The sequence below is a fragment of the Notamacropus eugenii genome, chromosome 1 (assembly GCF_028372415.1).
Source record: "Notamacropus eugenii isolate mMacEug1 chromosome 1, mMacEug1.pri_v2, whole genome shotgun sequence".
NCBI lineage: Eukaryota > Metazoa > Chordata > Mammalia > Diprotodontia > Macropodidae > Notamacropus > Notamacropus eugenii.
Genome location: NC_092872.1, coordinates 420,862,248 through 420,886,646, shown reverse-complemented (window position 1 = coordinate 420,886,646; position 24,399 = coordinate 420,862,248). Strand labels below are relative to the sequence as shown.

The following is a 24,399-nucleotide window of genomic DNA, read 5'->3' as shown; positions in this document are numbered from 1 at the left end:
GAAGGAAGCTAAGCTAGAGCTAGTTAAACACAAACACTCACCCATATAATTCCAAAGCCCAGGAAGCTGGTTCTGGGCTGTTATACCCAAAGTATGAAAAGTTATATTAACAGCTTTCTATGGACTTCATGGAGCTGAAGTGGATCAAGGCAGATGGAGGGGGAAGGGGAGAATGGAGAAGTGAAATTTCTGCAGTTCTCACTACTCAAGCTCTGTTACCTCTTTCTTTTTCAAGATGGATTTCTTCTGTAAGACTTTTACAGCATAAAATTTCCCATCAGACTTGCGTTTGGCCAAGAGAACCTGCATCAGAAACACAAAAGGGTTAGCAGTAAGAGATGGCCACCTGGTCTCCAAGTAACTAAAAAACTGCTATATGGAAAAGGGATTGGAGTTGCTCCATTTGGATCACAAGGCAGAACTTGAAGAAATGAGTAGAAGTTACAAAGAAGCAAATTAAAGCTATCAAAAAATGAGATGGGCTTCCTCCAGAGATGGTGTGGGTCCCCTCTAAAGATGGCACATTCCCCGTCACTGAAGGCCTTCAAACTGAGACTGGACTACCACTTATAGAGGATGTGGAACTGGGGATTCTTTTTAAGTATAATTTGGATCAGATCAGGGGTTCCCAACCTGGGGTACACACAGCCCCAGTGAGTATTAAGAAACTCATCAAAGTAGTAAGGGGAATATTTTGATTTTATTTTTCTGAATTGGCTTCTAATCAATAAAGTTATATTTTCAGTGTACCCTTAGAAAAACATATCTCATTCCTACTAAATGTGTGCACAAGATTTAAATTTAATATTTTATTTCTCATGTTCATAAGAATGGTAAATCCTAGATTTTATTTCCTTCCTTATTTACAATTCCATTAGTTCAATGTAGTGGGAAGGGCTCAGCTCTTAGAAGGCTTAGAGCTATGTGACCCAGCTCAAGTCATTTACCTTGATCAAGCATGAATTTCCTCAGCTAGCAGTCAGGGTAATAATATTTGTACCATTCTTTTCAAAGGATTGTGGTGAGAAAAGGATTTTATAAACCTTAAAGCAATAGAGAAATCTAAGTTATTGTTGTTATTTGTTGGGGGTGGAAGCTCAATTCCATGTGGACAGTCTCGGGCGGGTAAAGGTGGGAATTCTAAATCTTAGAGTTCTCATGAGGCCCCCCAGAAAACAGCAGGGAATCGAGGAGTGAGACTGAGCTATCTCGTGTACTTCCGCCTCTTCCCGTGAGAAACGTGATGGGAGGAGCATCCCCACCCTTGAGACTGTCCCGGATCTGGGCACACCTATTGTTATCTAACAGGCATGGTATTCAGGTGCAAACTACACGGCTGGAGAGCTTAATTAGGGTCAGGAAAGCCTGAAGGCGCTCTTAGCGCGGAGGGGCCCTTACAGGACAGAAGGCTCCGTTTTTCCTCTCTTCGCTCTCCCCTCCCCCTCTCTCCCCACTTACACTTCTACTTCCAATCTCTTACCATAAGATCTTGCCTCCTTGGGAGATTTCTCTCTCCCTCCTAAGGAAGAGCTTCCCCTGCACATGTAACCAGGACCCTGAATAAAGCCTAACCCTTGTTCGACTCCGGAAAGTCTCTTCTCTCATACGTTTATCCGGTTTGGCCAACCGAAGACCTGGGACAGGTAAGGTAAGACTCGGGTAGCCCTTAGGCCTCTAGGCCTGGCAGTTATTATATTCCAACTCAACAAACCCAGAGGAGAAAGGACAGCTGAGCAGGACGCTTAATTTCACATTTCATGCTTTTTACATTGATATCTATGTCTGTGTCTAGATCCATATTGATAGATGTGTGTACACATGTGAGTATGTGTACGTATGTATGTGCATATATGTACACACATGTATATCCAAATGCTATCTTTTTTTATTTCGAAGTTAAGAAACACCAGAACAAAAGAGCATTTCTAGATACAAAGAGCAGAAAAAGAGGCTTGCCTACGTAGCCACCATTCCACACCATGTAGTAGCTTGGTTGCTTCTCTATTCAAGTATGTAACAAATCAAACATGTTATTTTTCAAAGCTCCCCTACTTGTCTGTGTTTCTGCTCTCTTCTGTGTATTTTTTAAAATGTTTTAGGAACTCTCTTTTCTTATTTTTATTCTTTTTTTTAAAATTTCAGTAGGTCTATTACTAGCCAGCTGCACATTCTGCTAAAAAATGCATCAAAGGCATGAAATCTCCCCTGGACGCCTCCACCATTGAGGACTGATGATGAGTACTGTTCCCCCAGGAAGGTAAGACCACTTTGGGTTTGGCCTTGGGAAAAAGTAAGGTCTCTGTCATCAGGGTGGAAAAGGTGGTTTTTAGGAAGGTGCTCTAAAGAGAGAGAGAGAGAGAGAGGGAGAGAGAGAGAGAGAGAGCGAGCTGTCTGGAGTTAAACTAGCAAAGTTGTGGGTCCTTTAAGACACTGGAATGGGCTAGTTTACATGCCAATACTGATGCCTAAAGGAGGCTAAACACCTCTGAATTCCTAGACAAATCCTTTTGGCGATGATGCACTCTGGAAATTCCCGTTGAACTTCACAATAATACTAAGGCAACCTATGGCACCTTTTGTTTACAGTACTTATTATAGGTAATTTGAACCTCAGCTTCCCCTGTTTCACAAGAACTCAGCCAAGGTGACGGTCATAGGACCACAGGATTCATTTCTGGCAGAGACATTAGAAATTGTCTAGTCTAATGCCCTCATTTCACAGATAAGGGAAACTAAGGTCCAGAGAAGGGAAGTAATTTACCAAAGATGCATAGTTAGTAAACAGCAGAGTTCATTTTTTTCCCCATGAGAAGACAAAAGGAATTGATTAGAAGCAAATAAAAATTTTTAATTAAAAAAATCTATTTTCCTCTCTTCTCACATCCATTTCCCATGGTGGGGAAAAGAAAGAAAACCAAAAGTCTTACAGCAAATGAGCATAGTTGAACAAAACAAATTTCTGTTTTGGCTGTGTCCCAAAATAAAGGTGTCATTCTGTATCCTGAGTCTATCACCTCTGTGGGGAGGTGAGCAGCATGTTTCACCATCAGTTCTTCAGAATCATGGCTGGTCATTTTATTGATCAAAGTTCTTACATCTCTCAAAGTTGTTTGTCTTTACAAGGCTATTGTTATATAAATTGTTCTCTTGGCTCTGCTCACTTCACTCCTTATTGGTTTATATAAGACTTCCAAAGTTTCACTGAAACCATCCCTTTCATCATTTCTTATGGAAAAATAGCATTCCATTCCATTTCTATATCATAATTTGTTCAGCCATTATAGGTACCCCTTTAGTTTCCAGTTCTTTGACATCACAAAAACTGCTGGTAGAAATATTTTTGCACATATGAATCCTTATCCTCTTTCTTTGATCTTTTTAGATCTAATAATTATATTACTGGGTCAAAAGGTATGCACATTTAATGAGTTTCTAGGCATAGTTAAAATTGCTTTCTAGAATGACTGGACCAATTCACAGCTCTATCAATAATGTATTAGTGTTTCCTGTTTTTCTACAGCCCTTCCAATAGTTGTTATTTTCCCTCCTTGTCAATTTTGCCAGTCTGATGGATGGAAGGTGAAACCTCAGAGTTGCTTTAATTTGCATAATTATGATCTGGAGCATTGTTTCATATAGCTATTGATAGCTTGTATTTCTTCCTTTGAAAATTGCCTCTTCATATGAACTGATGCAGGGTGAAGTAAACAGAACCAGAAGAACAACTTACAAAGTTACAGTAATATCGTAAAGATAATCAACTGTGAAAGACTTGATAACTGTTCATCACAATGACCCACCACATTTCCAAAGGATTCATGATGAGGAATGCTGTTCGCCTCCAGAGAGAGAAACGATTGACTCAGTGAAGGACTGAAGCATGGTTTTTCTTTCTTTTTCTGTTTTCCCCCAGAACATACCTAATATGGAAATTTGTTTGACTGGACTTCATATTTGTAAGGCATTTTGTACTTCTTGCCTTCTTAATGGGTGGGGAAGGAGTTGGGAGAGGAGGAGAATCTGAAATTGAACATTGTTAAAAACTAAATTACACTATATTAAATTTTTTAAAAAGTAAAAATTAAATGCCTGTTCATATCCTTTTATCATTGACCTGTTGGGGAAGGAGAGACTGGAATTTGAACCAAGGACCTCTGGCTTCAATACAGTGCTCTCCTTGAAGAACTGAAACTGGTAAATTGTGATGGCTAAGGCAAGCTACACTAAATACACCAGAAGCAAGTCACTCCAAATGAACTTCAGGAGAGTAAAACAGACTATGTCTTCTCTCTAAATTTGCAAATCAAGATGGGGAAGGGAAGGAGAGGGAGCAAGCATTTATTAAGTGCCTGTTATGTGCTAAACACTTTATCATTATCTCATTTGATGTTCACAGCAGCCTTGAAAAGTAGGTGCCATTATTATCTTCACTTTACAATTAAAGAAACTGAGGCAGATAGCAATTAAGTGACTTGCCCAGGGTCTCAGAACTAACTAGGAAGTATCTGAGGCCAGATTTGAACTTAGATCTTCTTAACTCCAAGCCTAGCACTCAATGCACTCACCCACCTAGCTGTCTATGATATACAAAGAAATAATGATCAGTTCAGAGAAGTCTAAGAAAAATTGTATGGAATTATACAGAATGTATAAAATTATACAGAATGGAATGAACAGAACCAGGAAAACAATCTACCCAATGACTGTAACAACATAAATGGAAAGAATAAGAAAACAAAACTGAATGCTTTGCAATTCTAATGATCAAAGCTGATCCTGCAGAAGAGCCTCCCGTCTCTGCTGAGGTGGGAACGAGGGGACACAGCATTATATATATTGTCAGATATGGCTGATGTGTTATTCCTTTTTTTCATATGTTGCTATAATTGGGGTTGGTGAAAATTGAGAAAATCAAATTGATTTTATTCTGTAATTTATTTCATTTTGTATCACTACTGACTACAGTCATTCCAGTCACATCTGACCCTTTGTGACCACATTTTGGGGGGTTTCTTGGCAAGGATACCAAAGTGGTTTGCCATTTCCTTCTCTAGCTCATTTTACAGATGAGGAAACTCAGGCAAACAGGGTTAAATAACTTGTCCAGGGTCACACAGCTAATAAGTGTCTGAGGTTTGGATTTGAACTCAGGAAGATGAGTCTTCCATGTCCAGTGCCCTAGCCATTGCACCACCTAGCTGCTCCTAAACAGTGGCAAAACAACAACTTAAGTGCTGTTTCATTTGTCTCTTGAGTTAAATTTGGAAGTTCAGCTTTCCTGTGAATCACTCATTATCTCTGAGTTAAGTTTAGAAGTTCAGTTTTCCTGCTAATCACTGTTCTATTCTTGTGTCAAAGAAATCTGTTATCCTTGAAGGATGCAGGTGGTTGTCAAGGAGTCTGGTCTGTTGTCTCTGCAACACTGGCTGTGCTTCAAAGAAAATCTGGTCTTTTATTTCGGTGATGCTAACTAGCCATGCAGGTGGACACCACCAATGAGTTTTCCACAGTGACAAGATGGAAGGAGGGGTCGTTACTAGCCCTGCATTCCAGACTTCCATCCAATAGTATGGCCTCCATATGCTTCAGGATTTGTAACCAATCACATTGCTTTCCCTATCTGTGATGGCTTCTAGTTTCTGGATGCTCCTCCTTTTGCCTGTAAAAAAGATCTATCTGTTCTCTTTCAAGGTCTTTTGGCTGGCGGAGGGGCTGAGAGACCCCTTTTATTGTTAACTGCTAGCCTTACCAATAAATTGATCAAGCTCAGAGCTTTGTGCCTCCATTTACCTTAATTTCAATCTCAGCACTGGGTAGGGGAGCAAGTATTTGGAAATGTAAAAACAAAAGATCCCAAAATAAATTTGAAAATAGAAAATAATATTAAGAAATCACTCAAACATATTCAGTTGAGTTGAAGGAGGAATTAGTTACGACAGAGGTTTCTATCATGCTGAAAGATTGTATTTGTTTAATTTTTGAGTCCTCAGTTTCACTGCCCTGGGAGCAAAGACCTAGATGCTCTTCCCCAGTTATAGCTTTGTATGTCAAAAAAAAAAAAAATCTGGGCAGACAGAGTATGTTAGCTAAGATGAGCAGCTAGGTGGCACAGTGATAGAGTCCTAGGCCTGGAGTCAGGAAGACCAGAGTGTAAATCTGGTCTCAGACACTTAGTAGCTAGCAAGTCATTTAAGCTCTGTCTGCCTTAGCTTCCTCAACTGTAAAAGAGAAACAAAAATGGCTCCTGTCTCCTAGGTTTGTTATCAGGATCAAAGGAGATAGCATTTGTAAAGCACTCTGCAAATTTAAAGTACCATATAAACGCCAAATGTCATTATCATCATCATTAGCAGTGGTAGTGTTGGCTCTCCCACAGGTTTGACGCTACCCCATGTTTGCCAGTACCCTACATTAGGACTCTGACACTTACAGTCAAAGACAGAAAGATAAGGTCTACAAAAGTCTCCCAGGGACGTGAAATCCCAAGTCAGAGCTGTAACCAAGTCACTCTTAGGACACCCCAGGCTTGAGTACAGAACCAACACATCTCATATCATTTCTCAGCATGGGATACTATCAGGTATCCTGGAGGAGGAAATGGCAAACCACTCCTACATCTTTGCCAAGAAAATCCCAAATGGGGTCACAAAGAGATGCACACAACTAAAATAACTGAACAGCAATGACAACAATGTTATTGGGTATTGAGAAAGGAATGTGGGGAGAATAGATATTGACTGCCAAGAATCAAGATGGTAGAGAATTTCAGGCATAACCCTCCTTAAGCTCTCCAACCTAACATGTGTAATCATTAAAATGTACTCTGTCCCTGGGCACCTGGGTCATGTTCTGCACCCAATGAGTGCTAAAGATATTTGCAAGCTACTCAAGGCAGCATCTGACACAATTTGAAAGTCAGATAAATTTATCAACTTTCAAGAAAGAAAATCAGAACCAAAAGAGAGAGAGAGAGAGAGAGAGATGCTTTTTGCCACAGAGCAGTGGTTTCCAGCTTCACTAAGAAATGAAAATGAGGGACACAGAGTCTACAAAAGGATCTGAAGAGGGTGTTCTTACTCTGTATGTGTGTGTTACTGGTAGTCTGGTGAAGCTTTAGACTGCTAATCAGAGTATTGTTTGGGTTTTTGTTTTAAATTCATAATCGAAGCAAATGCTAAATTTCAGTTAAAACTTAGAAAAACAAAATTAAAGATCTTTTTTTCCATCCAAGTTCATTGATCCCCTGAAATCTCTCTATAGAACCTTTAGGATTCCTGCTCTAAAGGATCATCTAGAAAGGGTCACATAAAGAGTTGAGTATATTTTGACAGAGTATTTTTCTAAACCAAGTAGAAGGCAGTCAGGAGATCATAGACTCTCTCCCTACCTTGCCCATGCTTCTCCTCTGTCTCATATGTAGTTTGAGAGAGGGTAAAAAAAAAAATCCAAGCCCAAGGAGGAAGAGATGCATTGGAAACTCAGAAGTCAGAATAACCCCTAACCCAGAGGTGGGAAACTGATGGCCCCAAGTTTTACAAAGCAAATCCTCTTATTAAGGGGATTTGTTCTGTGAAATTTAGATTCCCTCAAAGGGTCCCACTTGAGGACCTAGAGGGCCACATGTGACCTTGAGGTCAAAGGTTCCCGACCCCTGCCCTAGGCAATTGCTGGGCTATAATGGAGAGAGCATTAAGATCAGTAGTGAAGAGAACTGGGCTTCAAATCCTGACTCTTCCCATCTCTGCACCTCAGTTTTCTTGTTTGTAAAATGAGGGTGCTGCCAAAGGGCTATAAAATTGTGCATACCCTTTGATCCAACAATACCACTACTAGGTCTATATCCCAAAGAGATTTAAAAAAAGATGGAAAAGACGTTTTTGTACAAAAATATTTATAGCAGCTCTTTTTGTAGTGGCAAAGAATTGGAAATAGAGGGGATGCCCATCAATTGTAATGACTAAACAAGTTGTGGCACATGATTATAGTGGGATATTATTGTGCTCCAAGAAATGATGAGCAGGCTAATTTCAGAAGAACCTAGAAAGACTTACATGAACTGATGCAAAGTGAAGTGAGCAGAACCAAGAGAACGCTGTATACAGTAACAACACTTTATGATGATCCACTGTGAATGACTTAGCTATTCCCAGAAATACAATGATCCAGCACAATTCTAAAGGACTCATGCTGAAAAATGCTATCCATCTCCAGAGAAAGAGCTGATGGAAACTGAATGCAGATCAAAGCATACTATTTTTTACTTTTTGTATTTTTTTAATGTTTTCTTTTCCCCTGTGGGTCTGTGTCTTCTTTTACAAAACGACTAATATGGCAATGTGTCTTTCTTTTTCTTGCCCCCATTAAAGGCGCCATGCCCTAGCTACTTCAGTGAAGTAGCCTAGTCAATGAATTGATGTTGCCTCACCCTAAGCCAGTACCTGCAAAGACCTTGGCCTAAAGGGTCCAAGGTCTCCCAGTGCATCCTGGGTCATCTCCAGTCATCCTGATGAATATCTGGTCAATGGAATCAGATGGCTCTGGAGGAGAAGTGAGGCTGGTGACCTGCACAGCCCTCCCTCACTCCAAACAAAGTCAAGTGCAAGTCATGTCATCATTTCTCCGATGGCATGGTCTTCTTCGGCAACAAAGGCCAAACACAATATGGCAACATGTTTTGCATGATTTAACATTTATAACCTGTATCAAATTGCTTACTGTTTCCAGGGGAGGAGAGGCAAGGTGGGGAGAGAGAAAATTTGGAACTCAAAATTTTAAAAAAATGAATATTAAAAATTATCTCTACATGTAACTAGGGAAAAAATAAAATATATATTTTTAAATGAGAGTGCTGGACTAGATGACCTCTGATAAATGTCTCTTCAAATTCAGAATACTTCACTGCCTGAAGTAAGTGGCATCATTCTGTATGGAGAACTTCTCAAGTTACTACAAGAGTAAAACACACAAAAAAAACCAGGGAAAGCAAAGGGAACCAATGTTCTTTTTGTTATGACCATACCAAAAATATTGAGCACAGTGACTACCTGATGTCTGAAATTTGTCAAACTCTTGTTTCAGAAATGGAGAATAATATCTAATTATGGGAACAGTGCTCTCAGTAGTGAACAGGAGGCTTCAGCCAGCTTATTCAGCACATTCTCTTGCCTTTATAACTGATAACACAAAGGTCCTTGCTTGGCTAAGAAAGAAATTCGCAGTGTGAAAGAGTGTTCTTATCAGTGCTGGCCAGAGGTGATTAGTGTTCAGGAAGGAGACATACAAAAGGTAACTTGAAATTTAGCTCCTTCAGTTTTTCTTTTCTTGAAATCTGAAAGGTTCAACAAGCTTTTAAATTAGGGGGCTAACTCAAATTATCCTTCATATATCTCCCCTATTCATCCTATAAGACTTCTGCCTCCTCCAGGAAGCTACCCTAAACTATTCTGTTAGGTCTGTCTCCTCTAAACTCCTGCAACAATTATGACTGTCTGAAGGTAGGAGGGGAGGAGAACAACTGAGAAATATACAAAGAGAATTTGACAAGTATTCTACTGATAATGGAGTAAAGACAGTAAAGGCTTGCATAACCATTTTGTAGATCTTAAATGCCAGGGAACCAGGAAGAGAGAGATTCATGGTCCCAAATATCACTTACTTTTCCATAACTCCCTTTTCCAATCACTTTCAGGAAGTCAAAGTCTGTTGGCCTGGCACTGTTGGAAGAGAAGAACATATTAGTAATAAATCTCTTATTTCAACTTTTGGTATATGGGGGAGCTACCTAGATCTTCCCAAAAGAAGAGTAATCCCAATCATTAAGGAGGAAACATTGGTTCTATGTCAGTTCATTTACTTGATACTAAAGCATGATCTGGACCCAAAGCAAATTTGCTTTTCTCCACTACTTGATGTATATGATACATTATGGAGGGAGCAGGAAAAGAGAAAGGAAAGGAAAGAAGAAACTGGAGGCAGAGAGCTTGAGCAGAAAGAGTGCTGACCCTCCAATAGAAGACCTGGATTTAAATACCACCTTGAACATTTACTACCTATGTGACCTTGAATGGGCAAGTCACTTAACCTCCCTAGGCCTCTGTTTCTTTATTTATAAAATGAGTATGTGGTTTGGACTAGACAGCCCTGAACTCTCTTCCATCTCATATCTCTGAGCCTTAACTAAATGAATTATTAAAATTCTCAAGGATAGTATGTTAGCATTTGAAATGGATAGGAAAAGAGAAGGGCATCTCTCACCAAAGACAATGAAAATAAGAAGAAAGAAAGAAAACAGGGAAGTACAATTTTGGAGAGAGAAAAAAACAGTATCACCAAAAACAATGAAAATGGGAAGAAAAAAGGAAAAATAATATAGTTCTTTCTCAGGGCTGAGGACAGCTCTTCACTACACATTATTAAGTCACCTCCCTAAATAAAGTATCTCCTTCATTCCACAAATACCTAATTTGGTACCCACTGCATGAAAATCATGGTGCTAGGGGGAGGAGAGGGAGACAGAAAAGACTCAATTCCTGTGCTCATCCATAAAGTTGAGATAGGACTGCACAGGATCTTTATGCTCAGTTGCTTTCAGCTTATTGAGCGTAGAAAAGGCATGGATGAAAATGACTGCAGTACAGATCAGGATGTGGCCAGTGTTCAAAGACTGAAAGGTACAGAAAACTGTGTGAATACAGATGAGGAGGGAAAGTTTACTTCCCTCTAAGGCATTAGGAAAGGTTTCCTGAAGGACACTTCATGCAAACTGGCCTTGAGAGACAGGATTTCAACAAGCAAAGATGGTACGAAAACATGCCAGAAAGAAGGAAAAGAATGGGCAAATAGGCAAAGGCAGGAAAGCACAGGGCATGTTTGGGGAACAGCCAATTACCCACTTTAGCTTAAGCACTAAGGTTAGGGAAGGATAATGTTGTAAAAGTGGGTTACAAATGATGGATCCCGAAGGAACCTGAATATCAGGGAAAGTAGTTGGGTCTTTGTTCACTAAGCCACTGGTTTCCACAGTAGGGGAATTCCATGACCCCAGTGGCCTTTCAATCAACCAATCAGAGGATGGGAAAATGGTTTACATCCCATAGCCAGTCCTGCCCTTGTCTCTAACAACTATACCACCCACTTCACCCATAATCGACCAACTCTTCCCCTACTGTACTCCACCTTCTGTTGTGTTGGCCTTCCATTTCTGGCACTGACCCCTCAGATGTAATCCAACTCTGCAAACCAAGCAGCTGGTAGTACAGGCAAAACTCCCTGCCCCATCTACTTCTCTCCCACCTCCTCCATCTCCCTTCTCATCCTAATGGTCAAACTTTGCTTCAGGGAAGTGACATGTAAGAAAGAGGTATGCCTCTCAAACCTTTCCATTTTTTTTTGGTGGTATAAAGTGAGCCACAGGAGATAAATAGGCATGGTTGGGTTGTTATCTCCCCCTTCTCTACAAACCATCCCTTTACTAAACTGAGAAGTTTGCTATTTACCACCCATCAACCTTCCAGTTTCCTAGTGCCACATTCAACTCCTCACCCTCCTTCACCCCATATATCCAATTAGTAGCCAAATTTTATTTCTATTTTCACAACATCTCTCCTGTTTTCTTGACACACACGGCTATCACTCTTGCTCAGGTCCCCATCACCTCTTGACCAGATTATTGCAATAGCCTGACTGACATCTCTCTGTCTCAAGTCACTCCTCTCTCCCCTCTCAAAGCCATTGTTTCACTAAGATTGTCCAAGAGTGCAGGTCTAACCATGTCACCCCCCCATTCAATAAACTCCAGTAACTTTCAATTAATTTGTTGTTTAGTCAATCATTCATGGATGACTCTTCATGATTCCATTTGGGATTTTCCTGGCAAAGATACTGGAGTGGTTTGTCATTTCCTTCTCCAACTCATTTTACAGATGAGGAAACTGAGGCAAGCAGAATTAAGTGACTTGCCCAGAGTCACACAGATAGTAGTTTCTGAGTCTAGATTTGAACTCAGGCCCTCCTGACTGCAGAGCCAGTACTCTACCCATAGTGTCACCTACCTGCCTTCCTATTCAGTAATATTTGATTAAAAATCAAATATTAATTCATCCTTATCTCATACTTTTGTTAATCTATTTCATATAAGTTGTATAATATACATCATTATTATGGTAGTAGTACATGTAAATATATACATAGCAGATATGTATACTCAACCTTTTTCATTTACATGGAAGTCTGAAGAGCATTGTACAAGGCAATGGGGAGCCAAGTGGAAGACTTTGAACGGAGGAAGGATGTGCTTTAGGAAGACTGAAATCTGATAGTTGCTAGTATGGAAAATGGATTGTAAGCAGGAGGCTAGAAGCAGGGAATCATAAAATCCACCAAGCAACAAACATATTTTTTCCCATCTAGAGGTCTTTTCAGGCAGGCCTCAGTTTCTTCATCTTTAAGAACTTACTTTGGATTTGCTGAAGGTCCCAAATTGATATTTCCATTGGGTGTTGAGTTCTAAAAAAAAATGTTAAACAAAAGTAAAAGTTACTTAAAATCACTTTTATTACATTAGTATTTTTTCTCAAAAGCCACAAACAAGTCTATGAAGTTTATTTTTATTCTCCTGTCTATGAAGTAGAAAGGGACCAAATATTGCTGTTATTCAAAGATGAAGAAAAAGTGATTTCTTTCCCTCAAGTTACTTAAAGAATAGTTGTGGGACAAGTAGTTCTGAAACCCCAGGATTCTAGAATCCAGTTTTGCACCCATTCACTGGGCCTATAGTTTGCAATTTGAAAGCAAACATTAGAAACTGGTTATGCCCAAGAGGGAATGAAAAATAACAGAAGTAGCAAATTCAGAAGGGTTCAAAGATAGTTCTGCCTGCAGCACTATCACTAATTTCACATATGAGGCAAGATTAATTCTCTCCTCTTCCCATCCTAATAGTCTGATGCTCTTGGGAGAGTCAATGTATACTGTTTATTTTTCTGCACACCCCCCTCCCAACATTGTACAGTGAAAGAGGCCTTTGCCTCTCCTTACATCTCTGCTGTCATGAGGTAGAGAGGTAATACACAAGACTTCCACACACATAATTACACAGCTTCCCAAGACCACCCTGAACAAGGGATACAGGAAAAGTTCAGCCTTTGTGGAATTCATATCAGGAAGGCACAGTTTCTTCTCTCCTCTCATTTGATAAAAATCTGATGCTAAGGGTTGTGAGAGAACCAAAGATGACCAAGATGTAGGCCCAGTCCTCAAGTTTCCTCCTTTGTAAAGTGAGCAGACTGGAATCGATGGCCTCCAAGGTCTAATCATCCTAGGATGTCCTATCATTTAGTTTGAAATACTAGATACTAGAGGAGAGAAATCCCCAGACAAGCACCCAGTCTCAGTTTCTTAAAAACTTGCAGGTAATATGTTTTATATGGAAGAATAAATGAATGACTAAAACATTTGTTAAGCTCTTACTATGTGCTTAGTGTTCAGTGCTGGGGAGACAAACGGAAAGGTCAAGGAGCTCACAATCTAATGAAGGAAGATAGCACTCAAAGAAGGTTTCAGCTGCAAGTCATAGGGAGACCTCATGGTCCTTAGGGTAAATTAATAAAACAGTCAGCAATGCTGCTTCCTTACGAAGAATTTTTAAATGTCATTCCCACTGATAAAAACCAAACAGTGTCTGATGATGTCACATTGGGGGTCTCCTTCTACCTTCATCTCTGCTTCCTTATTAGGGGTTCTGAACCTGGAATCTGGATTTTTTTTTCTTTTTGAAATATCTTAATATCTATATTTTAAAAGAATTTTTTTCTTTTATAATCTCATGTATTTTATGAATTTTGGGAATCTGTAGGTTTCATCAGACTATCAGAAGGCAAATAAAAGGCTGTGAACCCCAGCTCTAGACTTTCTATACATAGATCATACCTAATTCAGTGCAATATGTGGAGCAGTTGTTTTCTATCTCCTTCCCAGATTCCATGGAACCTGGATATATGGACCTAGGGGTAACAAGTGTGGTCCTGTGCTTATATAGGGAGCCCTTTATGTTTGGAGAACAGGCCCTTCTTGTGACAAGAACGAGGTACAGAAAAGAGGGGAGGTCACCCATTCCTGATCAAGTTATTCACAGAGTTGGAACTAGAACCAAGGTGCTGGGCATGGAGTCAAAAAGACCTGAGTTCAAACCTGGCCTCAGATACTTACTAGCTGTGTGACCTGAGCAAGTCACTTAGCCCTGTTTGTCTCAGTTTCCTCATCTGTAAAATGAGCTGGAGAAGGAAATGGCAAATCATCTCAGTATCTTTGCCAAGAAAACCCTACATGGGGTCAGGAAGAGTCAGACACAACTGAAAATGACCAAGCAACAACAAATCCTAACTCCAAATTCAGTATTCTTTCCCATGTATCCTCCCCCTTATTCAATACACCCCAGTTTATTACCTGTTATCTTCAGAATCAAATATAACATCCTCTGTTTATCTCTTAAAGCCCTTTAGAACTAGTCTTCTTACACCTTACTCTTCCATATACTCTCTGACCCAGGGACGGATGGTTCTTCATATAAGATACTCTTATCTCCTGACTTGCCTTTTCATTGACTGTCCCCCATCCCTGGCATGCTCTCCCTCCTTCTATCTACCTCCTGGCTTCCTTGACTTCCTCCAAGACCCAGCTAAAATCCCACCTTGTGCAAGAATCCTTTCTTATACCCCCTTAATGCTAATGTGATTAGACATTATATCCATCTTGTATCTATCATGTTTGTATATAGTAATAACTAGCATTTTATAGCACTTTCAGGTTTACAATTAGAGGTCTAGATGACTTACTGCAGAGGTTTCCAAGCTTATTTGGCCTACCACCCTGTGAATCTACTTTCTTTAACCCTTAACAGTTTTTTTAATTTGCATCATTTCAAAAATATAACTTTTTAAAAATAGTGCATCTTAAATTTAGTAATTTATCATAAATTTGTGGGGTTTTTCCTGCATTGAAATTTTGATGACGCAACATACATTATATATGTAACTATATAATATAACAAGTCATAACATGCACGTATTCCTGCCAATGCATGCTGGATTTCTTGATAATGCTCCACAAATTCCCCTGCCAATACTCGCTTGTTAAGACCCGTAGGTGAATTTGACCAATGATCAGCTATAACTTGGATCTTGTGTGTTTATCTGATAAATAATGTAATCACTATGACTTTAACCCTGTTACATAACAAATGAAATGCATATGAATGATTTTTCAAAATGTTCTTCTCTTCTTTCCTTATGCTTCTACCACCCCCTCATTTTTATTCAATGCTCTCTGATTACCCCAGAGGCTGCTACTGCCCTCTCACTCCTCCCCAATCATTCCAGCACCCCCAGGGGTGATATCACCTACTTTGGGAACCTCTGGACCCTTAGTGGATAGAGTGCTAAGCCTGGAATCAGAAAGACCTGAATTCAAATCCGGCCTCAGACACTTACTAGCTATGTGACCCTGGGCAAGTCACTTAACCTCTGTTTGCCTTAATCCACTGGAGAAGAAAATGACAAACCACTCCAGTATCTTTGCCAAGAAAACCCTATGGACAGTATGGTCTACATGGTAATGAAGAGTTCAACATGACTCAACAACAACAAAAGGTTTACAAAGCACTTTACATGTATCTCATTTTATCTTCATAATAATTCTGGGAGGTAAGTGCTATTATTATCCCCATTTTACAGATAAAGAAATTAAGGCAGACAGAGGTTGAGTCTGTCTTGCCTTGTCATACAGCTAGTATGTATGTGTGTGGATAAGTATGTATGTATATGTACATGTATAGATAATATATGTATATGTATGTATTTATATGTGTATATATACACACACACACATACATATATGTGTGTGTAGCTATTTGATTACTGTATCTCCCATTAAATTGTAAGCTTCTTGAGGACAAGGACTGTTTTTGCCCTTCTTTGTATCCCTAGGGCTTAGCACAGTGCCAGGCTTATAGCAGGTGCTTAATAAAAGCTTCTTGATTTGACTCACTTCATATAATAGTATTTCATATAATAACAATTAATATTTTTATCATGCCTTAAGGTTTGGAAAGCGCTTTGCACATATTACCTCATTTTATTCTCACAACAACCCTGGAAGCTATTTGCACGATTATCCCCATTTTATAGACACAGCTAGTAAGTGTCTCACTCTAGCATTTCAGTAGTCCAGAGTTCTACTCAGCTATTATTCTCCTTTTGTAATATAAAAAAGACCCATATTTGTTATAAGGGTTTTGTTTTTCTTTCTTTTTTAATGGAAGGGGTGAAGAGGAGAGAAGTAAGAAGAAGAGAAGACAGATTTTTTAAATTGAAAAAAAATTTAATTGATTTTTTAAAATTTTGCCTGAAGACTCAGAGGAACTAAAAAAGAATTATGATACTTTATGTACTGAAATTAATTTACTACATGAGTTACTAAATAAACATAGTTTCAATTGGTTTTTATCTTAAAGACTCTTACAAATCATTTAATAAATATGTAGTCCTAAAGGCCTGTTTATTTGACTTCATTATCTTGGTGTCCTAATTAATTTGTTCTTGTTCAGCATGTCCTCTTGGAAGGATACTACCTCCTCCCCAGCACCATGTATCACCCATCAATGATACCTCTACCCAATGCTTTAGATCTGGCAGACTAGCCAAAAAAAAGTTTAAAATAAAGTGATACATGAAAAGGCAGGAGGTTTATCCAAAGGAAAGAGTCTATTAAACACCCAGAAGTGCTCAGAGAAAATCATAGCACGAACATAAATTAAAAAGCTTAGGCCCTTTAAGTATTCAGAGGAGTCTGGTGGAAGGGAGAAGCCTTTTACCTGTTTTAAAAGAAAGATAGAGACACCTTCCTGTATAGCCTGAGTCAATCCCAGAGAGCTTAAAATCTTTTAAGGGCCATAACTTGGAAAAGTTTGGAAGAAATTTCAGAAGTCAGAAAATCCAACTTTTAATTCTGGAAGGAATCCCATCTGCAATGTCTCTACCCTGTTATCCTTAATGCACACCTAACAACGAATTTTCAATTATAAAACATAATTTACTTTAACCCAAACCAATTTTTCATGCAAAATAGGATTAGAAGTTGCAAAGCAGGTGCTGACCAGCATTGATAGAGGGAATTTTCTCACCTGGGAATTCCCTCTACCAATGTAACCTCAGATCCAATCTCTACCCAGAACATGAGCAAAGCCGGACATCTTAACGTGAATAAAAACCCATCATCCCCAATCCCCTCCAACCTATGCTTTCAGATATATATCTCACCTCTACACTACCACGCAGTTCATCCCTTTACCTGGGATAAAATCCCAGTCCCATCATCATAGGCTCATAGATTTAGAGATGGAAGGAACATTAGAGCTCATCTGTTCCAGCCTCCACTTTGCAGATGAAACAAAGGCCAGTAAAAGTGAAGCGACTTGCCTAAGGTCACCCCATTAGTGACAGAGACAAGATTTGAACCCAGGTCTCCTGACTCCATGCACTGCCCCTTTCACTCTACCCTTCTCAGTAGACCTCTGCAGTAAGTCATCTAGACCTCTCTCTTGGGTGAAAGTGGGCAAGAAGGACTCACAGTGTTGGGTGTAAGTAAATTAAATTTCCAACACTTCAGCCTGTTCCCTTCTCCTCCGCATCATTTTTAAAAGACAAGAATAACCCCACTCCCATCCTTCTGGATGGGGCCCCTGGTGTATCTCCCCCCACCCTTTTCTGCCTCGTCTTCCGCTTTTAAATTATAAGCTCTTTGAGGACAGCAGTTGTCTTTCTTTTTATTAATTGTATCCCCAGAGCTTAGCACAGTGCCTGGCACATAGCAGATGTTTAGTAAATGATTACTGGATTTAGTGGATTGCTCCAAAGCAAAACCAGTTTCAACGCATCTAGAAGCTAAGACTTGCAGAAGAATCCACTGTAAAACAGCAAATTTCTCAGCACTACAGCCAGGGTGGAAGGCCCCCTACTCAAATCCTTCAGTTTGTCCTCTCTCCACAACAGTCATCACCCAATCTCAGAACTGACACCGTCCCCCTCCCCTTTTCTAAACACCTGCCCCAATCACAAGCCTCTCCACACTTTGGTATAAGGCAGCAGGTCACAGACCCATAGAACTTGAGAGCAGGAAAGGACCCTACATATGATCAAATTCAAACCTCCAGAAGAGGAAACTGAGACCCAGAGAGAGGAAAAATTCCACCAGAGGTCGTACTGTGTTAGTGACAGGTCCTGGACTAAAATCTGAGTTTCCTGACTCAGTACAAGTCTGCTAAAAGAATCTCAGAGCATGGGGTCCCACCCTCAAGTCCCCCCTTCATTTTTAATAGGGGTAGATATAGAAGGCCTTCTTCCTGAAGGACATTCATTGTAAGCAGAGGATGAGACTGTAATACCTCAAAAGTATTTTTTTTTAAATAAGAATTTTTTTTTTTGCTACCTCAGAGAGCAAATGCGTTGACCTTGGAAGTGTATAAAAAATACATTCATGTAGCTTCCTTCCCAGCAACCCCAAAGGGCCTAGATCTTGAATGTCAGGACCCTAAAATATGAAGGTATCATACAGCCACAATATCAATTTCAACTTACCTGGAGGCTAGGACTTGCAGAAGGATCCATCGTAAAACAGCAAATCTGTCAGCACAGAAGACTAGAGAAGAGGGAAGAAAGAGGCTGGGATTAAAACCCTCCTCCTCCCTGCCTTTCCCTCACCCCTCTCCTTTTCCATGGTCTTCCCCACCCCCTCCTCTGAACACCTAAATAATCAAAGAAGAGTTCCCAAGTACCGTAAACTCCACACTTCAATGTTCAGGCTGCCAAACCCAGACTCCTGCATCCCATCGAAGGCCATTAGAATCCCTTTCCAGCCCAACGGCTGGTCCCATTTGCCCTCTCTGGGGCTTGGAGCCAGTAATGTCTGATAGGGCTCAATGCCCCATCCATGAGGCCTCTTACCTGCTCAGTTCTTTTCCTTCAAACTAAAGTTATTCCTTTTCACCCCCACCATCAGAGCCTTCCTGGGTCTCCTACAAGCTGGTGCCTATAGCCACAGAAAGGTGAAGTAGGGGGTGGAGAAATTCACAGGAACGTGAACCTCCTGACAAGGAGTAGATCAACCAAGAGCCCCAAGAGCAGGAGTCTGGAGGAAGGGAAAGCCAGGTCTCCTGCCCAGGTCCTTTTATTTATCCAGTCCCTCTCCACACCAAAATCATCCTCCAGTCGCAGAACTGACATCCTCCAGCTTTGCTCTTTTCTGAACACCTGCCCCAGGCCAGAGAACTTTCAGTCACAAGTCTCTCCACACAGGCAGCAGAAGGGACTTCAGATGTTATCAAACTCAATCTTTCAGAATAGGAAACTGAGACCCAGAGAGAGGGAAAACCCTGCCAGAGGTCATACTGTGTTAGTGACAGGGTCTAGACTTAGAATCTGAGTTTTCTGACTCTTAGTACAGGTGTGTTAAAAGCAGCTCAGAGCATGGGGTCCCAACCACAAGCCCCCACCCTCATTTTTTAACAGGAGTAGATATAGAAAGCCTTCTTCCCAATGACCAATCATCCTAAACAGAAGGTGAGACTGCAGTACCTCAAAATCTTCGGAATCCTCTGCCTGCCCTTCTCCAGCCCCTTGGTCTGTAAGTTCTGCAGAGCCAAGCAATGGTCGTTAGCTGACAATCAGAAGAGACCTATGTAGAGACTCATCTACATTTCCCCCTTAAAACAGCATTAAAGATCAACAGAAAATGATGAACCCGAATCAGCTTTCAGCCAGTCCCAGAAAAAGGTTTGGTCCCTGTGTTATGACAGAAGATAGCACTCAGGGCTGGGAACCTGTGAGACCAGGCAGCAATGGTGAAGTTTCTCTTCTGAGTAACACACAGCCAGCCGAGGCCCTGGGAGTGACCGGCTGGGCCCACAGCCTGCTCACCTTTGCCTCCTTTCTCCAGCTGTTACAACACACCCATCTCCAGCCCACTTGCCCCACTGGGGCGGACCTGACTTTGGAAGTTCAGTAATGACAGGGCTGGGGGAGGGGAGGGAAAGCAAGGTGAGGAGGGAGGAAGAAGTCTTTCTGCCTACTAGGGGAGAGTGCAAGAACCCTGATTCTCATTTTACACATGGGGTTTGGCCTTAAGAGAAGCCCTGAAGACCAGGACTATTCCTACACTTATAGCTGTCAGTGGTGCAGGTGACAACTGCGAGAAACCCAAGTCCTGAAGGAGAAACAGAGTCACAGTGTCATAGAGAGACCTGAAAAAGGACACTGGATGTCATCTAGTCCAACCCCCTTCACAAGAGGAATTTTTCCACAGGCACATAAGCAGTAAATGATAGAGCTGGGATTTGAAACTGGATCGTCTGGTGCCAAATTCAGCACTTTTTTCACCATATTATATCAAATAATTTCAGAGCTGAAAGAGAACACAGAATGTCAGAGCTTTTGGTGGTGGTAATTGTTCAGCTGTTTCCAGTTGTGTCTGACCATTTGTGACTCTATTTGAGTTTTTCTTGACAAAGATACTGGAAGCGTTTGTCATTTCCTTCTCCAATTCATTTTACATTTGAGGAAACTGAATCAAGCAGGGTAAAGTGACTTGCCCAGGGTGACACAGACACAATAAGTGTCTGAGACCAGATTTGAACTCAAAAATAATGAGTTTTCCTGACTCCAGGTCTGGTGCCTGCAGAAGAGATCTTACGATATAAAATGTTGGACGGGTCCTTAGAACACAGAATGTTAAGAGTTAGAAAAGTCCTTAAAACACAAGAAACAAAATGCTGGAGCTGAAGGAAACCTTCAGCATTCACCTAGTCAAATCTTCTCATTTTACAGATGCAGAAACTGAGACCTAGAAAAAAGATATGATATATCCAGTGTTATACAATTTAGCAGTAGGCTTTTTCCACAATACCATACTGTGTCTCCTACAGTCCTGCTCTATTTCTTTATTAGCTAAACACACACACACACACACACACACACACACACACACACACATACACGCACACAAACTTTGCAGTAATTTGAGAGAAAAGAAAGACCAAAGAAAGAGAAAACACATCCTCTCAATAAAAGTAAGGGAATTAAAATCTGTCCAGGGACTTTCAGCTCTGCTCTCTTTTCTTCCTCCCCTTCCCCCTTCTCAGGCTTAGTGCCAAGGTTATGGGAAATTTTGCTTTCAATAAAAGTTGTATTTATGCCCTCTCTTCTATTCTCCTCCACATTTCTATTGTCAGCATTAGTCAGAGAGTTGTATTTGCCTACTCAGAGAAAGTCAAATACAGAAATAAGAAAGGAATGTGGCAGATTCATGGCTTCGAGTTCCAGATCCTAAATTATTGACTGTAAGCAGGACTGAGCACCCTTCCCCTTGGACTTAAGTCCTTTCAGGGGGTGGGACCATAGTTCAGGCAGTAGCAGGGATAAAACCAAGAACCTGGGCCCAAGGAGAGTCAATAAAAGGTGTTTCTGTTTGGTGTTAAACACCACAAGTGGGATTGGCCAGCAGGAAGGCAGGACCTGAAACCGTCAGATTTAGGCAGCAGTCTACCTGTACTAGAGAGGGAGCTGTGAATGGTTCTTCACCACCCTCCCCACTCCGGTAGTCAGAGGAACTTCCAAGGTCAGATAATTTACCGGAACCAGCAGGTGAGAAATACTCAAAAACCAAGAAATGAAACTGACCAGTCAACTTTCCCTGAGATCCTTTGGATACTGACGCGTTCCTTCCTGAGCTGACCCTGGGGCATTTTCCCAGGAGGGGTTAAACAAGTTACTAAAGGCTTAAAATTCACAGAATTTTCAGAGATGTATTTTAGAAGTTATGGTCTTTAGGGCTAAGCATTAGACCCTATATTTCTGAAGCTCAGATTTCAGCCAGAAATGGAAAACACTGCTGAATACAAAAACAAAACAAAACAAAAAACCCTGTGAATTCCCCCAGTCCAAAGATCCATTGTCCTTCCAAATGTTTTTGTCCACTGTAGGAAACTATACCACTTCATAATACAATGTAAACTCTTTGAGGTCAGAGATAGTTTCATTCTTGTGTTGCACCCCCAGAGCCTAACACACTTCTTTGCACAGAGTAGGTGCATAAATATTTGTTGAACTGAAAACTCAAAATTTATAAGATGCCTAATCTATGCTAATAACCCATCCCCCTCAAAAAAAATCTTAAATAAGATAGAGTTCTGGTCTTAATGAAATCTATAATTTGCAAAGGGAGAACATACCAACATAGAGAGCTATAATATGAAATACATGATAAGCCCATTGGAGGGGGACAAAGCAAAGTGCTATGGGAGGTCTGGAGGAGACAATGATTAATGTTGTACCTACCTCCTGTATTTGTCATGAGGCTTAAATGATGTAATTATACATTTAACAAATAAATATAACAAATAAGAGAAGTATACAAGTAACAACTTTGAAGTGCTCTATAAATATTATTATTACTATTATTGGTGGCAGGGAATCAGAGAAGGCTTCCTGAAAGAGAAGGCATTTGGACTGGATTTTAAAGGGTGGTTAAGAGTTCAAAAGGTGAAGAAAGGAGTTCATTCCAGGGATGGGGAAGTGTCTGAGCCAAGGCACAGCAGAAGTGGAAGAGAACATCGGTATGTGTTTGGGGAGAGGCTATAAAAAGTTGTCCAGTGTAGCTGCAGCAGAGAATATGACAGGATATAATATGAGATAAGGCTGGGAAGGCAAGACTGAGTCAAATTATAGAGAACCATGACTGTCACACAAAGGAATGAATCTGAACTTTACCCAGGAAGCAGTAAGGAACTCCTGAAGATTTCTGAGCACCTGATCATATTTATATGAAAAAAATAGATTATTCTAAAAATGTTTATAGGAAGGATGGATTGGAAGAGAAAGAGCTAGAAGGAATTCCCATAGGCAGATAATAAGGGTTTTTACTAAAATAGTGTTAAGGTTTAGGTTACTGATGAGATACAAGCCCAAGCCAATATCTTTTTCCCTTGGTTTGGGAGGACTTTTGTCACATTTGTCTGAAGGGCCCCCAGAAAGTCTGGCCTTGGGACAGGGGGAGAGGGCTCCTTGGAATCCCCTTCCATTTCTCCCAGCCCAGATACTCCCAATCATCTATTTAGCATTCTTTTGATATTCCTTCTTTTGATCCTATCACTAGCCATTGCCTGGGTTTGATCTATCAAGACCATCCTTGGGACACCAGACTACCTGGTGACACCTGGATTCTTCCCTGGGTCTTTTTCTGTATTTAAATTCCATCTGGCCTCCATGAAGGCACTCAGATTCCATCCATCTCAGACTCTGTCTAACTGAGATCCTATCTGGCCCATTTCTTAATACGAGCATTGCGAATGCTTAGGCTCCTTAAGAGTCAACCCAGTGTGGTGAATCTTTAATAAACTTTGTTTTTCTTTGGCTTTAAGAAGATTTGGGTTGAATTCATTAGAGCAGGACCTGGGGTGTCGGTATTTTGGGGTACAGCACCCCAGCCTCAACAGTTTCTAGGACCCCAAAATAGCAACACCATCACATGCTACCAGAATAAATTTGACCCAAGTCCTCTTTCAGCCAAAGAAAAACAAAGATCTTTATTAAAGATCCACCATATTGGGTAGACTCTTAAGGAATCTGAACATTTGTGAAGCTTATTTGGACAAGCTGGCCAGATAGAATCTGAGCATCTTCATGGAGGCAAGATGGATCTTATATACAGAAAGACCGTGGGAGGGATCTAGGGGTGGTCAAGAAGTCTGGGGTGACTGGAGGAGGGGTTTAGGGGTAGTCTTGAGAAAGAGTCTGAAGAGGATCTTGATGGGACTGGGATTAAAGATGGGAAGCTGTTGAATGTTACCTGGAGATAACAGACAATGGAGGGTTAGGCTAGGTTAAGGGTAACCGATATTTAGGCATAGCTGTAATGGAAGGTTTGTGACCTCAGGCAAACACCAGATCAAGAGTGAAGATTCAAGGAGAGTTCAAGGGGGTTCCCAGAGTCTGTACCCTAGCAATAGCATACCTTTTTTTTTTTTAAATGGAGGAAACGACTAGAGAAGCATGTTGCAGGGGTGGAATCTGGACACTCTTTGCTTCCCTTGGTTTAGCTAATTTATCTCCTAGCTCCTCTGACTTGTCTAACCTCTCCTTTTCATTTTCCTTGGCTAATTTATCATGGTCTTTCTGCCCTTCAAGGTTCCATCCTTGGAAGGAAGACAAAAAGGAAACAAGCATTTATTGAGTACTTACTGTATGCTAGGAACTATGTGAAGTGCTCAGGATACAAATACAGCCCCTTGCATTTGTGGTACTTATGTTCAGTGAAGTTACCACAAACACTGCATTAACAATGTCTCCTAGGGGA

The 24,399-nt window shown here is 40.6% G+C and overlaps 1 protein-coding gene and 1 long non-coding RNA gene across 2 annotated transcripts in view; one reads left to right on the top strand and one right to left on the bottom strand.

The window, feature by feature from the left end:
* Nucleotides 1-4,081, top strand: part of LOC140518910 (uncharacterized) — a 33,595-nt gene extending 29,514 nt beyond the window's left edge. Inside the window, exons 3-4 of the long non-coding RNA XR_011972040.1 lie at nucleotides 2,143-2,257; nucleotides 3,698-4,081. This is a non-coding gene — a long non-coding RNA (uncharacterized lncRNA). The remainder of the gene's footprint in view (nucleotides 1-2,142; nucleotides 2,258-3,697) is intronic.
* SGK2 (serum/glucocorticoid regulated kinase 2) overlaps nucleotides 1-19,958 on the bottom strand; it is a 44,377-nt gene extending 24,419 nt beyond the window's left edge. The window contains exons 1-5 of the mRNA XM_072631462.1: nucleotides 19,626-19,958; nucleotides 18,630-18,690; nucleotides 12,455-12,504; nucleotides 9,656-9,713; nucleotides 220-303 (exon numbers count right to left, since the gene is read on the bottom strand). Of these exons, the coding sequence (XP_072487563.1) occupies nucleotides 220-303; nucleotides 9,656-9,713; nucleotides 12,455-12,504; nucleotides 18,630-18,659 (222 nt within the window). The 5' untranslated portion in view covers nucleotides 18,660-18,690; nucleotides 19,626-19,958. The remainder of the gene's footprint in view (nucleotides 1-219; nucleotides 304-9,655; nucleotides 9,714-12,454; nucleotides 12,505-18,629; nucleotides 18,691-19,625) is intronic.
* Between the last annotated feature and the right edge of the window lie 4,441 nt (nucleotides 19,959-24,399).